The sequence below is a fragment of the Protobothrops mucrosquamatus genome, unplaced genomic scaffold, assembly GCF_001527695.2.
Source record: "Protobothrops mucrosquamatus isolate PMUCROS unplaced genomic scaffold, P.Mucros_1.0 scaffold280, whole genome shotgun sequence".
NCBI classification, from domain to species: Eukaryota; Metazoa; Chordata; class Lepidosauria; order Squamata; family Viperidae; genus Protobothrops; species Protobothrops mucrosquamatus.
The window spans coordinates 74,422-91,585 of NW_015386624.1; the positions used below are offsets into that span (position 1 = coordinate 74,422).

The window sequence follows — 17,164 nt, forward strand, 5'->3', positions numbered from 1 at the left end:
GGGGGGGGGGAAACTGAAGCCTTTGGCCTAATTCACTGTTTTTGCTACTTGCTCGCTCAATGATGGGGATCTCCAATTTCTCTTAAGTTGGTTTGGACAGAAGCATCCATTGTTTTGAGACAAACTTGCAGAACAACCTGCTCCAAAAACGAGACTGCCAAGTACATCCTTGTAGGAATTTTGCCTTCTTAGGCTGACCTTCCTCCATTAAGGAGGCACCCAGAAACACGGGGGGGGGGGTGTTCTCCAAGGGTGGGAAATGCCCATGTCCTGATACCAAAAGATACATTCAACAGTTGGGCCGATTGTTCTATTATTATCCAGATGTAATCTGCCATCCTCTTTCCTTAGCATCCATTTGACCCTCGGCCAGAAAACCTGCCCTGCAAGGAGCAGATCTCACCTCATCCCAGGCGATGTTGGGTTCCAGGGGAGGAGCTGCCTGACGCAACATGCTCTTGAAGGCTGCCTCCTTGCGCCGCATCTTACGGGTTTCCTCCTTTTCCCGTTCACGCTCCCGTGCCTCGGCCTTTTCCAGCAGCTGGGGTGGGGAGGCAATGGGAGAGAACGATCAGCCACAAAGCATTCCTATCACGAAAAGGTCTCCTCGGTGGTTCAACTGCCTCTGATGTCAGAGCTTCATTTTATTTTATTTACATCCTGTCTTTACTATTTTTACAAATGATCCAAGGTAGTGAGCATATCCAACACACCTTCCTCCTCCTATTTTTCCCCAACAACAACAACCCTGTGCAGTGAGTTAAACTGAGAATGAGTGACTGGCCCAAAGTCACCCAGCAGGCTTTCATGGCTAAGGTGGGATTAGAACTCAGTGTCTTCTGGTTTCTAGTCTGGTTTCTTAGGCACTAGGCCAGGGGTAGGCAACCTTGGCTCTTTTATGACTGGTGGACTTCAACTCCCAGAATTCCTGAGCCAGCATGGCTCAGCTTGGAAACCTCTCCCTTTCCCCTCAGCATGGCTGGCTCAGGAATTCTGGGAGTTGAAGTCCACGAGTCATAAAAGAGCCAAGGTTGCCTACCCCTGCCCTAGGCCAAACTGGGTCTAGTTCACAGACCTGCCCCTCCCTGGATTTGCCTGACCAGCTTTTGCAAAAGCAGCCATCACCTTTTCTGTCTGCTTACTTGTAAAGAAGACCTTTCTTCCAACTGTACTGACCCCTAATACCCAGCTGCCACACTGGGTGGCTTCTCAGCCCCAGCATTGTTAGACAGAGAAGTCAGACAATCCCAACAAACATTTATTTGAACATGATAGGGCAGTGGTGGCGAACCTATGGCATGGGTGCCGGAGGCGGCACTCAGAGCCCTCTCTGTGGGCACACACACCGTCGCCCCAGTCCTAGGCCTTCAGCTGGGTTTTATAAAACCTTTTCGCTTTAGGCCTCCACCGCCATGTGCAAAAAAAAAGGTTCAATCAGTCAATTTCAACTTCTTGCAGGGAAAAAAAAGATCTTGCAAAGTTGGAATTGATTGATTGAACTTTTTAGTCCCACCCAGTCTGCCATTACCACTGCAGCCATGCCCACCTATGGGCCACACCCACCAAATGGGCCACACCCACCCGGCACCCGACGATGCATAAGTGGGTTTTGGGTTGCAGTTTGGGCACTCGGTCTCTAAAAGGTTCGCCATCACTGTGACAGGGGATCTGTGTCTATATGGAGATTCTCAGCTGCCTCTTGAAAAAGCACCTTTGGGACATGGTAGGGATAGTCACCAAGGTGAAGAAGCCTAGGATCCCACCCTGCTCCACTCACACTGTTGAAAGTTAACTTTATGTTGCCAGCATCCAGCGTGGCAGCACGCTTGTCAAAACTGATGACGTGGGCAAAGTCCTCAAAGGTTGTATTTACTTCCACACTGAAGCTCCGGTCCTACGAAGGAAAGAGAAAAAGGGAAAAGGAGAGAGGCAGGAAAAGGTCATGGTTAAACTTTCCCTCCTTCAAAGCCCCGGTGTTTACTTCTAAAACATGCAAAAGGAATTAAGGAATACTAAAGTAAATCCACTATAGACTTCCATCTTTTTACGGGGTTCTCTGAAAAGGCCTTTTCTCTGGATCAAGTAGGGGCTGGAAATGCAGCCCAGGTCAGCTCCAGTTCCCCCTGGCCTGCTTTTATTTTAAAGCAGTGTTTCTCAACCTTGACAATTTTAAGGCATGTGGACTTCAACTCCCAGAATTCCACAGCCAGCATTGCTGGCTGTGGAATTCTGGGAGTTGAAGTCCACACGCCTTAAAATTGTCAAGGTTGAGAAACACTGCTTTAAAGCAAACGCAAGCATCAAAATGGGACAGAACTCTGTCCTGTACAAAGAAGGATGTTTCAGAGGGAATGTCTTATGGTTCTCCCAAAAGTCACGATGGCGGTGCCTAAGGAGGACCCCCAGCTAACTGGTATCACAGAGTGAGACGTAATTCCCCTTAAAGGAAATAGCTTTGCACCCAAAAGTATTTCTAGCTCATATTCTGGTTGTTAACCTTCCGGCTGCACCTTGAGAATGTCCTTGATGATCTTTTTTTCGTCATGGAATCGGGCCTTCAGATCTTCAACATAGAATTTAAAGAGATCGAGCGGGGTGGAGCCTGTGAACAGAAGAACAGCAGGAAGTAGCCCTTGCATTATTAGTCCTGGGTGCAAAGAAGATCCGCCCACCTAGTTTTCAAGCAGCTTCCGGAACTTCTTAAGATTTTAGGCCCAGGAGAATATAAGGCCGTCATTTCACTGAAACGTGGTTGAAAAATTACCCCATTGTGTCTATCAGCTTAAGTCAGGGCTTTTCAACCTTTTCACCCATTGTACCACTTTTAGGATATGGCAATATCCAAGTACTACCAGTCGCCTAGCAAGGTGTCAAAAACTTGATGACCAAAAAAAAAGGAAAAAAGTAATAAAGTACAGGTAGTCCTCGACTTACAACAGTTCACTTAGTGACTGTTCGAAGTTACAATGGCACTGAAAAAAGTGCCCCCCCAAGCCACAGCCGAGCAAGACACCTGCCTGCCCACCTAGTGGCGCTCTTCCTCCTGTCGGAGGTTTTCATTGCTGTGAGCATTTCTGTTGAGGATTGGCAGTGGGGGTGGGGTGGGGGGTGTTTGGTTTTTATTCCCCCTCATCTGCTGGGTGGTTGCAGCAGGTTTTGGTCACTTCACATGACCCTGGAACACTGTGACCGTCATAAATATGAATCAGTTGCCAAGCATCTGAATGTAAATCACAAGACCCTGGAGATGCTGCAACATTCCAGCTGATCGGCGCTTCTGGGCTCAGCAGAAGCGTCAGGATCAGTGCTGCTTTCCAGCTGATTGGTGCTTCTTCAGGGCTCAGCAGAAGCACTAGGATCAGCGCCGAGCTCCAGCTGGAGCCTGGCGCTGATCCTGGGGCTTCCACTGAGCCCTGACAGCCCCGAAGAAGCACCGATCAGCTGGAAAGTGGCACTGATCCTGGTGCTTCTGCTCAGCCCTGACAGCCCTGCAGCTCCATCCATCTCTCACTCAGGCTTGTGCGGTGCTGCCACCAGTTCAGCTCATTCCCCTGCCCCGCTACCACTTTTCTAGGATGGTCGCGTACCACACGCCAAGTGCCAATGTACCACAGGTGGTACCCGTACCACTGGTTGAAAAGCCCTGGCTTAAGTTACAGGGTAGAAAGCAGGCTATGAAGTAGAATAAATGAGCAATGCATGACCAACAATGCGATCCGAAACAAAAGGAATTGTCCACACCTCCTATTCCTTTATTACTTATCTCTCTCGGAAATTCAGCAACCCGAAACACATCCCACACTGTGCCCCTGGGGATCTTTTACTTGGTTCGGAATGAGTGCCCACAACAGGTGACAGGGAAGTCCAAAGGATGGATATGACCCATAACATCCTTGAGGGAAAAGAACATGCTCAGGAACATGCTCGTGGTGGATTACTGCATGCACAATAATGGAAGAACAATGAAATCCCCACAGTAGAAGAACGGTTTGTGAAAAAAGTTAGAACTGGAAAACTGGCCTGTTGATCAGAGAAAAACAAAACAAAACTTTTTTTGAGACTAAAAAACTTAGATGGACTTTTTGCTAAAAAGAAAAAAAAATGATGATTTGTGGGTTTGAAGATTAAGATAAGCTTGGGTAAAATGAGCTGAAGGGACTTATATCTAAGAGGGAAGAAGGATTACAAAATTTTAACTATCTATTGAAAACAAGGTTGGGAGTCATTATATGTCTCAACTCTTTTTGTTTCTTGCACTCTTTTGTTTTTCCTTTCCTTTTTCTCCCCATTTCATTCCCTTTCCCTTTTTTCGATTTGTCTTTATTGTATGGAAAAACTCTTAATAAGCATAAATTAAAAACCTCCTTATGATGCACATATTTATAATTCAAGGACGCATTTAAGGGCTTGCTTGGAAGACAAAACGGAAAACATTTCCCTTAAGGCAGGAGGCATGGAAAATCTTTGAAGTAAGGCAGGAGATACCTTTAAAAACCCTTAGTGAAGCCCCTGACTCAACCCGCCTTCTTGGTTCACGGAGTTTAATCCCTAGACTTAGGGCCAGTCCTCAGCTTTTCCAACGGGAAGATCTCAAATCTAGTAAATAAATATTTGAAAACCCAAGTGCGACATTTCAAGTCGTCCCAAACACCACCCAGGAGGATGGACTATTTTGACCCATGCCCATAATTTGGGGAAGAGGGATGGACCCTTTCTGGAAAAGAGAGGCAGGGAGGGAGGGATTCCTGCCTGAGGCTGCTTACCAGGCTGGCCCAACATGTTGGCAAAGCGTCGGTCGGTGCTGAGGGAGGGATACAGCTCCATCCAAGTGGACATGGAGTGAAGGCGCCCGCATTCGTGAAGCTCGTCCAAGAAGGCCTGAGCAAGAAGCAGCCTGGTTATTCTACGATAGAGTGAGAGAGATCAGGGAGTCAGCCCCTCCCCCAGTCACAGGCCCTGCCAGGGAGGCCATGTGCCCCAAAGCAGGCCCTGAAACCCACCTCCCTCTGCCCTGGCACAGAGGTTTCTTCAAGACTTCCTTCCCCCTGCCCTTCCAATGCCCATCTGGAAACTCAAACATTTCAGATACCACAGAGCACTCCACGTACAGTATGAAGAGAGGAAGGAAAAAAGCAGGGGGAAAAAAGGCCCTGGGATGAACTGCAAAATTTGACCCGAGAAGTACAACTTTTAAAAAAGCTAGTATCAGAATTTTGCCCCTAACTCCTGGAAAACTTATACTCCTGTGTTCCAGCCTCTTTATCGTACTTCCCTGGAGACTGCTAGACAATTACTGTGCCATTTGCCTGTACGGTATGCCATTTTCCAGAGCGTCCAGACAATGCCGTGAGCACAGAACTCATATTTTCACATTGATACATCTGCCATGCTCTACTCTCATTTTAAGTACAGGTAGTCCTCGACTTATAACCACAATGGAGCCCAAAATTTCCATTGCTAGGCAAGATAGTTGTGAGGTTTCCCCCATTTTATGACCTTTCTTGCCATAGTTATTAAGTGAATCACTGCAATTGTTAGGTTGGTAACGCTGTTGTTAAGTAAATCTGGCTTCCCCATTGACTTTGCTTGTTAGAAGGTCACAAAAGGTGAACACATGACCCCAGGACACTGCAGCTGTCATACATACATTCCAGTTGCCAAACATCTGAATTTTGATTATGTGATCATGGGGATGCTACAATGGTTGTAAGTGTGAAAAACGGTTGTAAGTGCCATTTTCAGTGCCGTTGTAACTTCGAACACTCACAAAATGAATGTTTTTGTAAGTGGACTTACGGCCACAATTTAATCAAAGGTACCTGTGATTTTAAAAATGGCAGTAAGAGAAGAACTGTCATGCAGCATTCCAGGAAGCACACAAAAATGTGAGAAAATAGGAGTGATGAGGTATATCAAAATGATCATCTCGTAGAAGGATGAGGTGATTCTTTTCTCTACCACAGCAACATGCAGCCAGTGTGGTCCACAATAAGGAGGGCTAAAAGTTGTTCAGGGGTATCTAAAGCAGACCTGGGCATTTTATGGCCCCTGGGCCACATATGGCCCTTTGGCTGTCCCTGTCCAGCCTACGTGAGATCAATCGGAAATTAGAAATCAAACGTAAATAAATATATGCTATGTGGTTCCACATTTTCAGTCTTATCGTAACATGTATTCTTACCAGTAGCAGCTAATCAAAACCACAGAATTTGCTGCTTTTTATAAAGTGATAAAATTAATATTGAGCAAAATTAAGTTCAGCCTATTGGCTCAGCCCTCAGCAACAGTCCCAGTTTCTCATGTGGCTGCTTGGGAAAATTAATTGTCCACCCCTGATTTACAGGGTTACACCTGCCCCCCTTTATTTTATCACTTGTGGTGCTCTCTTGAGGCTTTTATGTTCTTCCAAAACCCAAGTAATCCTCACACTGGAGCCTGGCTGAGCTACTTTGTTTCTCCTCCCTTAAATAAAAGTAACAAGTTTTCCAAATTCCTCCCGGCTCTTTTTTTCTCATTTGAAGAAAAACAATTTGGGGGAAAAATAGATCAAAAAAGACTCTGCAAATATTGGGGGGAAAGGAATAGGGGCATTCTGCAGTCACAGTTCAGGTTTCTGAAACTGATTAGGAAAATGCAAGAAAGTTTCCTACAAGGAGTATAAAATGGGCATCAGGATTTATGGATCCATCTTAACCGTTTTTCAGAAGCAAGAAAGCACTCTACAGGTAGTCCTCAACTTACAACAGTTCATTTAGTAACTATTCAAAGTTACAACAGCACTGAGAAAGGTGACGTGACTGTTTTTCCACACTTACGACTGTTGCAACATTCCCGTGTTCATGTGATCAAAATTCAGACATTTTGACAGTTGAGTCATATTTATGATGGTCGCAATGTCCCGGGGGTCATGTGATCACGTTTTGCGACCTTCTGAAAAAGCAAAGTCAATGGGGGAAGCCAGGTTCCGTGTCACTAACTTAACAACTACAATGATTCATTTAACAACTATGGCAAAAAGAGATTATATAATGGGGCATTAGCAACAGAAATTTTAGGCTCAATTGTGGTCGTAAGTCAAGGACAACATGTATTTGCCTGTAAATGAAAAAAAACCTAAACATATACAAAACACAGTTTGCAATAGAGGGAGGCAGGGTCTGCAATGGTTGTAAAATGCTACCCCCTGGTTGTGCTGCAGATCTGTAGGAAGGTCCATGAACAAAAAACTGAGGTTCTCTAAAGCCATGTTTCCCAACCTTGGGAACTTTAAGAAGTATGGACTTCAACTCTCGGAATTCTCCAACCAGTCATTACTGGCTGGGGAATTCTGTGAGTTGAAGTCCACGACTTCTTAAAAGTTCCCAAGGTTGGGAAACATTGCTTTGAATGGTTGAAAGTCAATGGGAATTCCTTTTAAATATGACAGAAAAGCAATAACTGGCAGTTATATGAGCCCTCTCTCTGCAAGCATCTTCTCTCGCTAATATCTAGACTTTTATTCAAAAACTAAAGACAGCCAACATGTTAGGAAGCTGAATTCTAGTATATATCCAGTCCTTTTCTGGAATCATAACCAAATAATTAGCTAGCTACAAACAGGCTAAAACAAAATAGTTACAAGTAATGTTCCGGTGGTATGAAAATGATTTTTTTCTTTCCTGGTATATGGAAATTTTGATCTATTTATCTCCAGTTGATGGACAATAGAAACATTAAATGATGACCTAGAATATTCTTCACCGGAGCAGCCTTGTTCAACCTAATGCTCTTCAAATGTGTTGGATGATGAGTACTAGAATTCCCAGCTATCGTGGCTATTGGGAAGTCTGAAAATGTATTCCTAAAATATCTAGCAAACACGAGGATGAAAAAGGCTGAATCAGGCCATTCACCATTTAGCCCGCTATGGATTGTGACAGCAATAAAAGGGTTTTCCTATCATTTGCAATCTGACTCTTTTTATTAGATTTTTTTTCCCCCAATTTGGGTGCCCTTCTGATACACAGATTCAAATCCTGGAATTTCTCAGTTAATATGGTTATTGCTGAGAATTCTGGAGGTTGCCTACATCTTTGGAGCCCACCACCTTGAAGATTGCCAGAAATGTTTTCAGTGCTAATGACCGAAATCTACAAGGCGTGGACTCCTTGCCACTGTTCTTGCTCTGCAAGACAAACCACACACTCTTCTTTCCAAAGAATCCCCAGCAAAAGCCTCCTTAGCTCATGGCTGTGATTGCAAATACCTGGAAGGCTTCCCTGTTTTTCCGCTGCTGGCGCCTCTCCCGTAATCGACCCCGTTCGCGTTCCTCCTCCTCCTCCCTCTCCAACGTCCGGATGTGTTCCTCAAAGCAGATTAAAGCATCCTCCTTGTCCATGTCTGAAAGAGGGAAAGTTGGGAGCAGGCCAGGCTGAGCTAAGTGATAAAACCATGGTGACACAGGAGGAAAAGTACAAGTTTATTGTGTAATGAGAGGTGACTGAGATTCAGGTACAGACAAAAGGGGAAGGAAGCATAAGAGAGTCGGACGCTCTAAGGATGGAGAGTTGTCCTACCTAAGAAGTTGTGGCCCAACCTGTGATGACCCAGGGCCCCGAACAGAGGCAAAGCAATCAGTTGGCCAGAGCAATAGTCTTTTTAATCACTGCCAATGTTCACCCAACAGCCCCCACATATGCTGGCACGAGTTCAAACAAAACAGCCAGGGAAGTTCACACTGTTCTTAAAGCAAGACAGATAACAAGCAAACGTATAATCCTTTTAACTCCCAGCTTGCCTGTGAACTGCAAACTGCAAACTGCAAACTGCAAACTGCAGACTGCAAGGAGAGATCAGCAGGAAGCAAACTGGTCCAGAATACAAAGTGTCCAGGTTACAAGAGCACACTATCTCACGATTTCACGTTTGTTCCCGGCAAATGCCCCACCCCACAGCGTCTCCTTAAATCCTACTCCCCAGGTGTGCCTTGGGGAGTGGGGCGGGACACTCTCCTCCCGAGCAAGTGAGCCTGCCTCCGTTGTTCCCTCCTCCTCTCTGCTCTCCTTGCTCTAGGATCTGGTGGGGAGGGGCCTTGCTCCTCGCCTGAGCTCTGCCTTCCCTGTTTCAAACCTGAAGGGCCCTGGCCTGCCTCAGCCTGCTCCTCCCCACAGTCCTCCGAAGCCACAGACACCCCCTCCTGAGCCTCAACAGGGAACTCCATGTCTTCCTCAGAGTCAAGCTCGGACGGAGGCATGACACAACCTGTCAGCAGGGCAGCAGACAGGCCCAGCATTCGGAAGGTTAGGACAGCTTGTTACCCTTCTAGAATTAAGTGTTTGTGACTTCTAGAAGGCAGCAATTAGATACACTGCCCAAATAAATAACCTACATTGTGGCTTAATGAGAAGATATGGTTCCCATACCATGTGAAGACAAGAGTTAGAAAGACAAGGGTAGGCAATGAGATGGTGGAAGATGACTCACTTTGCAAGTCTTCGTCTTCGGCAAAGCTGGGATTGTCCATTAGATACTGCTGGGCCTCGGACCAAGTGGTCTGGAAGCTGACACGGCTCATGCTGTCCAGGATACTCTTCAGAGCTTGAATGTTCCTTTTGCGGAGCTGCTTGGTGTGCTCCTGGGTGGGGCGAAAGGGGTAGTATTCATGCTAGGGCTTTGGGTTTCTGCTGGAGGTACAGGGCAAGGGATGGAAGTGTCAGGATGTCACACAAGGCAAACTTCATTCTTTTTGTAAGTAAGGCCCCACATACATATATGTAAGGGATGGGGATTTTGTCAAAACAACTTTGTAATTCAGATAAAACTGTGGATTGGACTCTGTGGATGTGGGTGGCTAGTATCTATCTCAGGGATCTTGGATTCCTGCCCTCAATTTCTGGGAGCAAGTATCAGGATTAGGCTTTCTGCTGTTACTTAGGAAGGAAGGCTATGGGGGAAGGATGATGCCTGGATTTTTGTTGTTGTTGTTGTTATCAAGAACTCCCACCCTTGCCCCATTCTTGACCTACCTTCTCTTTCTTGGCCAGAAAAAAAAGAACATCATCATAGATCTCCTTGCGATCCCTTTCAGGGACCGCGGCCCACACTTCCAGCTCACCAAACATTTGCTCAGCTTTCCTGAGGAGGGAAAGAGAAAAGACAGTTGGAGATGGAGGATAGGGTGATAACCCTCAAGGGAGAATAGGTAAAGTTCAAGGACATCCTAGTCCAGTGATGGCGAACCTTTTAGAGACCGAGTGCCCAAACTGCAACCCAAAACTCACTTATGCATCGTCGGGTGCCGGGTGGGTGTGGCCCATTGGCTGGGCGTGGCTGCGGTAGTAATGGCAGACTGGGTGGGACTAAAAAGTTCAATCAATCAATTCCAACTTTGCAAGATCTTTTTTTTTTCGTGAGAAGTTGAAATTGACTGATTGATTGAACCTTTTTTTTTTTTGTACATGGCGGCGGAGGCCTAAAGCGAAAAAGTTGTATAAAACCCAGCTGAAGGCCTAGGACTGGGGCGATGGCGTGGGTGCACACAGAGAGGGCTCTGAGTGCCGCCTCTGGCACCTGTGCCATAGGTTCTCCACCACTGTCCTAGTCTATGAAGCAGACAGAGTGAGGTGCTCAGGGACATCCATGCTTGGAAGAACCAAGCAACAATCCCTCTACTTTGATCTGGTGAGGACAAGAGTTGCGGCAGCAGAAAAAACAGAGAGATACCTGAAACAGAAACCTCCCGTTTCATGCTTAAACAGGGGAAATTGGACTGCTTAGCATAGCCAAGGTAACATCTCTTTCCTGGTCTTCAAGCTTCAACTCTTTCAGCATTTACCTCTCTCATTCTAGCTCACAGGAAATCCAGCAGTAAATTCTAGGTTCATTACTGGCAGATGCACGTTCCTGTTCTCCGAAGTGCCAAGTCTCTGCCAGGTTCAGTCATGCAACCTTGCAAAACGATTGATCCATTGCAGTTGGCGTTATTCAAGAAACTGGGCCAGACCTACTATTATTTCTTTCCAAGGATCCTTTAAGACCTAGCCAGGAAGACACTTCACAAACCTGTAAATGCTCTTGAGAGAGTCATCCAGATTCCCAACCTTCCCTCATTGGGTTGTTGCTTCCCAAGCCTCCTGATCCTTGTGTACCTGTAGCGGGTGGTGGAATTCATTTTGCTGTGTTCTTCCAAGAAGTGTTGCAGTTCTTCCTTTGCCTCCTTTGCCCGGAGTCGAGCCTCTTCCTTTTCTTCCTTGTCCCGTTGAGCCTTGTAGCCATTGAATGTCTGCTTCTTCTCACTCAGCTTGCGCAAAGCACTGGGACACACAGAACCCCAGAGGTCAAGAGCTGGCTCATATGGGCAACAGGCAAAGAAAAACAGGGGATCCAAGTTCTAGTTCCCCACGTGAATAAATAGTTGGATGGGCAGGGAGCACCAAATGACCTGTCTCTGTAAGACTTTCATCATACAGGTCTGCAACTTGGATTCACATCTGATAGGGTAGGGAAGGGAGGGAGGGAACTAGATGCATCCACCCAGGATCATACCTGAAACGGGGGTCACAGCTAACAAGCTTCATGGCCTGTTCCCAGGATGCACTAGCCGGCACACCCTAAAGCCAGAAAACGGAGTATTTCAATCAAGCTGTGATATCTCCTTCTCTTGGACTGCACCAGTTAGCTCTGCCCTGCCTTACCTGGCAGGCTCCTTCTTTTAGACCCATTTTTTATTTTACAAATACAAGAGTCAGGGTGTAACTAGTTTGGTGTTTTGATTTTCTTCTGCTTGAATTTTAAGGCAAAATATTTTCTTTTCCTCCCCGTCTGGAAAAAAAAAAAAAAAAAAAAGCCTGCCAGAGGGACAGGTTCCCTGACATTGTTCTCCTACAACAGGGGTAGGCAACCTTGGCTCTTTTATGACTTGTGGACTTCAACTCCCAGAATTCCTGAGCCAGCCATGCTGAGGGGAAGGGAGAGGTTTCCAAGCTGAGCCATGCTGGCTCAGGAATTCTGGGAGTTGAAGTCCACGAGTCATAAAAGAGTCAAGGTTGCCTACCCCTGTCCTACAACAAGGAGAATGGGCCCTTTTCACTCTCATTAGAAACCACTCAGAACACAAAACTACCCAACATTTTCCTGGCAGGGTAAGCGATGGGTATAAAAAATGTTATATCTGACGAACTTTTGGCTCCGATTCCTAGGAAGGCTCTTTAATTTCTGTTCTCCTTTCCCTTCTCCAGTTATTACCTTGTCTTTGAGCAGCTCCTTAAAAGCTTGTTTAGCTTCCTCTTTGTTGCTCCAGGCACTGGCACTGCCACGATCTTCTTCATCTCTCCGGAGGGGATCACAACTGCCCAAGGAAAAGCAAAACATTTGGACAAAACATAAAGTAAAGCATTGAGGCAGCTTAAAAATTCATCTGATCGCTGCTCGGAATTCCAGGTGGATAGTGCAGCCTTTTGGTACTGTCCATGGGGTTGAGGCCTTTGAACTCTGGTGCTGGAGAAGACTCCTGTGAGTCCCCTGGACTGCAAGGCGATCAAACCGGTCAGTCCTAGAGGAGATCAACCCCGACTGCTCCTTAGAAGGCCATATCCTGGAGTTGAAACTCAAAGACTTTGGCCACCTAATGAGAAGGAAGGACTCACTGGAGAAGAGCCTAATGCTGGGAAAGATTGAGGGCAACAGAAGAAGGGGACGACAGAGAAGGAGGTGGCTGGATGGAGTCACTGAAGCAGTAGGTGTGAGCTTAAATGGACTCCAGAAGATGGTGGAGGACAGGAAAGCCTGGAGGAACGTTGTCCATGGGGTCGCGATGGGACGGACACGACTTCGCAACTAACAACAAGTGCAACCTTCCATACAGATAAATTGGCAAACAAATGGAGTTCCGTCTCTCTTCTTTTTTTACCACTCTATTTGTCCTCCAACTCCTAGTTTGAAAGCCTAAACAGGCTTATTTTGGCCTTCCTCAATCTGATGCTTTCCTGATGGGTTGGAGTGGAGATTCCACTATCTGCCAGACCAGTATTTCTCAACCTTGGCAGCTCTTAAGATGTGTGGACTTCAACTCCCAGAATCCTATTTATTTTACATACTTTTTACATGTGCTATACAGGTAGTCCTCAACTTACGACCACAATTGAGCTAAAATGTTTATGTTGTTAAGTGAGACATCTGTTAAGTGAGTTTTGTCCCATTTTACAACCTTTCTTGCCATAGTTATTAAGTGAATCACAGTTGTTAAGTTAGTAACATGGTTGATAAGTGAACCTGGCTGTGCGTGAGTTTTGATCAAGTGACCCTGGGGATGCTGCAATGGTCATAAGTGTGAAAAATGGTCATAAGTCACTTTTTTCAGTGCCGTTGTAACATTGTATTGTCACTAAATGAACTGTTGTAAGTCAAAGACTACCTGTAGTTCTATGATCTATTTTATACCTTCTTAACTTGCTCAGTGTTGCATGTTGTATGTCTATAACTTGAAGGTGTTTCTGACACAAATAAAGAAAAAACTCCCAGAATTCCCCATGCAGGCTGGATAATTCTGGGAATTAAAATCCGCACATCTTAAGAGTGGCTAAGACTGAGAAACATTGTGCTAGGAAGCTGGCGATGGCCTGGTTACAGATCAACACCTTCCCTCTACCGTCCCCCTCCTCTTGAATTACCTGCTTGTGACCTCCTCAACAGCAGCTGGGACTCCCTCAGTCCCTTGGGCCCCTTCAACACCCCCAGTGCCTTCTGTGTCTGAGGTGGCTGCAGAAGACGGGCTGGGACTGGCAGGGCCCGACAACGGTGGCTCCAGTTGCTGAGGTAGCTGTTGCCTCCTGGGAAGGAAGAAGATGGCAGCTATGAATATTTCACAACAGGACAATACAAGCCCAATGTATTGCACAGTTTAGAGAACTTTCCACCCAATGGATTCCAGCCAGCTCCATCTCATCAAGAAAAGTAAACAACAGAAGGGACATAGGACCAGTCTCAACCACTCCAAATCCCACTCATCCCCTTTTTGGGTTCTGCATTTTCATGTGATTTTTCAGTTTCTTGCCACCGTCAAGTAGAATTGGAAACAAATTTGCAAGCCAAATGGCAAAGCTCGGGTTTTCTGAAGGTTTTGTGACCCATATGCCAGGTTCAGCAGATCTTCCAGAGAGATGAATGCCAGGTTCAGCAGATCTTCCAGAGAGATGAATCAACATCTAGGGAAGGCTTGGAAGAAAAAGGGAAGTCCCTGCCCTGCCAGCGCTCACTCCGTGCCCACGTCTCATGGGACAATCCTTGCTGGGTAGGGCTGCCTTTTCTCCTACCCAGCCAGCTCTTTGAGCTCTTCTTGATGCAACCTGCTTCCAGGAACTTACTCTGCTTCCTCCTCTTCCTCCTTGATCAATGCTGAAGAACAAAAATAGGAATGGTTATCAGAGGAGGACTGCAAGGAACAGAATCCCCACCCCAGATTTGATCCTGGAGATCCTCACCCTCAATGTCATCCAACTCTCGTGGCCTGGTCCAGCGTGACTCCTTGCTCTGAGTGTTGTAGTAATAGGATTTCCCAGTTTCTGAGCGATACTCACGCCAAGGACAGCGTGACAGCAAGAGCTGCAAAAGCAAAGAAGACAGCCTTAGCAAGTGTATAGTGTGAGTGTGTGTGTGTGTGTTTTGTGGGATAAAGATCCTTTTATCCTTTTCTGAAAAATTATGCACTGACACACCAATCCGTACCTATGATCAATCTTGCCTGTCTCAGTTAATGAACTGATTCCTTTTCTGCATTCATAAATCATAAGTTAATCAAATGCCCAAAATGTTTAACTACAAAAGCCTCCTTTTCTATTAGCCCTGACTTGATTGTGAAGCCAAGAGCTGCAGTTATATCCTGTTATCTTAAAAAGCATTTGGTTGTCTGCTTGGGAAACTGAATTTTGAGTGAAAACCAGTTTGGTTTCTTATTAAAGGGTTATTTACAAACTATATGTACTAAGGGGTTATTTTGCTAATGGCCATGTGTTTCTTTTTTCATTTAATAATTTAACAATTCTTTCCTCACTCGCAACATCACATGACGTCGTGCGACGTATCGGAGCTTTTTCTCCATTGCCGCCAATGGGGTGGGCACGGTTTCTTGGTGACACGTCCGGCCCACGGGTTGGCAGTTTGACACCCCTGTTCTAAACCATCTATCTGGTTCGCATTCATCTGATGGTAGCAAGTCCTGCAGTCAACAAATTCTCCCAGATTCCATGGAATAATCTGAGAGAATTTGATGGACATGGTTAGACTTGAAAAAGATCCTAACCCAATCAACTGCTGAATGCAGGAATGTTGGAATTACAACTTTTCTGACAGATGGTTGTCCAGATTCCAATTAGTTACCCACAATGAGGTAGAATCCATCATGATCCAAGAAGACTGTTTTTTTCAAAAGAAACTCTTTGCTGGTAGAAATTTTCCCCCAAATATTGGTTGAGATCAGCCCCCTTGCAAAGGTATCCCATATCCCTAAATCTTCTCCATGCTATGCACTCTTCCTCTGAGTGCCTGTTTTACAGTTCCTTATCAGCCTCATCATCTCCTGTGTTTATATTCCAGGATTTCTTAGGGTTATGACTCCAACCCTACTTTTTAGAAGAAAAACCAGATGGGATTGCTGCTCAGGATGGCTGACCTTCCCTTATCAGAGATCCAATACATGTCAACAAAAGGGGGGGAAAATCAATGTCTAAGTTGCTCCTGCAGCCAAGTGTAGGAACAACTCTCACCTCTGCCTTAGACTTGAGTTCATCTGGCTTTTCCCAACTTGATTGTTTGGTTTCAGCATTATAATAATAGATCCGCCCATCCGGGGCTTTATGTTCACTCCATGCTGGCTTCTGTAAGGAAAATTGAAATCAAACCAAATCAAACTGAGATCCAGTTGGGCAAATATCCACAATCCCTCCATCCCAAACAGACACTGAGAACCACTATTCTGTGAATCACAGTGTTTACTTCCAATGAAAGGACAAAAACAAAAAGGCAGTTTTGTAGCTTTCATGAAGTTGTGTGAGCAGCATCTAAAAAAAATCTCCTATGGAGGTGGGGGGGGGGATATTTAGGGAAGATTAGTAAGAAACCTTTCCCACTGTCAAAAGTACAAAGGTGGCAAAGTCAGGATCTGGATCTTCCTAGTAGAGGCAGAAAAATAATGAAGAACGCAACAGTAACCACATGAATACTCTAGATCTAGATCTCCCTTTTCTGTTGGCCCTCAAACAAGACCCTGCTCCAATTTTACCCTACAATAACCCTGTGAGATAGGCTGGATTGGACTGAGACATAATGACTGGGCCCAAGTTATCCAGAGAACTTTTATGCTTCAAAATGGAATGGAACCTATCCCGACACCTCATCCTCTACTCTGTGATTCTCTCGAGCTTATTCTGCAAAAGATACATAAGTTGGATTTGGGGAGAGTGTGTGAATTCTGAGTTAATTTTTTTAGCCCAGAAAATAAACAAACCCATTGGATTTTCCATCCACTTTTGCTAACTATGCTATTTGCAAAATGCTCCTTCCAGCTTCCCCTTTACTCTAACCACTGACGTGCTTTGCCATCATCCAGAGCTCACCTACACCTTTACTTTTTCCCTGGGTCTTATAAGGCACTTCATTTATTTTCTTGGAGAGGAAGGGTAGCTTTCTTTATTTCTGAACATCAAATACTAGAGAAGCAGTATGGGGAAACCAGGTAAAGAATTAAGATTATGCTGTTTCTTGGGACAAAACACCAACATAGTTCTAGGTGTTCATCTGTGCTGGTCATGATCATCAGCACAAAACAATGGAGCTCTTTAGCTCCTTGGTGCGCCTTCTGTGAACCATTTCTGGATCAGTGGGATGCCAACATGCAACCCTGGTTTGCTTCCTAGAACAAAAAGAGACAACATCAAGAAATCTGATGCCTTTCTCCACTGAGACTTTTTACCTTTCGGCCTGTATCCAACACTGGAGAGCCACCAAGAATTATATTTTGTTGCACAGCACCTGCCAGGGGGTTGGGGATCTGAAATTTAAAGCAGCATTTAAATTTAAAGCAGAAGAGGAGAAATAATGTAATGTAATGTAATGTAATGTAGTGTAGTGTAGTGTAGTGTAATGTAATAAATAATATAATATAATAATATAATATAATATAATTAATATAATT

The 17,164-nt window shown here is 45.3% G+C and overlaps 1 protein-coding gene across 1 annotated transcript in view; it reads right to left on the bottom strand.

The window, feature by feature from the left end:
* The window catches only part of PRPF40B (pre-mRNA processing factor 40 homolog B), a 25,243-nt gene that overhangs the window by 4,558 nt on the left and 3,521 nt on the right, over window positions 1-17,164 (bottom strand). Inside the window, exons 5-19 of the mRNA XM_015814746.2 lie at window positions 16,943-17,020; window positions 15,738-15,848; window positions 14,457-14,577; window positions 14,340-14,370; window positions 13,647-13,805; window positions 12,223-12,325; window positions 11,524-11,588; window positions 11,127-11,291; window positions 10,005-10,113; window positions 9,463-9,613; window positions 8,246-8,379; window positions 4,764-4,878; window positions 2,511-2,602; window positions 1,778-1,894; window positions 404-541 (exon numbers count right to left, since the gene is read on the bottom strand). Coding sequence (XP_015670232.2) covers window positions 404-541; window positions 1,778-1,894; window positions 2,511-2,602; window positions 4,764-4,878; window positions 8,246-8,379; window positions 9,463-9,613; window positions 10,005-10,113; window positions 11,127-11,291; window positions 11,524-11,588; window positions 12,223-12,325; window positions 13,647-13,805; window positions 14,340-14,370; window positions 14,457-14,577; window positions 15,738-15,848; window positions 16,943-17,020 — 1,689 coding nt within the window. The remainder of the gene's footprint in view (window positions 1-403; window positions 542-1,777; window positions 1,895-2,510; window positions 2,603-4,763; window positions 4,879-8,245; window positions 8,380-9,462; window positions 9,614-10,004; window positions 10,114-11,126; window positions 11,292-11,523; window positions 11,589-12,222; window positions 12,326-13,646; window positions 13,806-14,339; window positions 14,371-14,456; window positions 14,578-15,737; window positions 15,849-16,942; window positions 17,021-17,164) is intronic.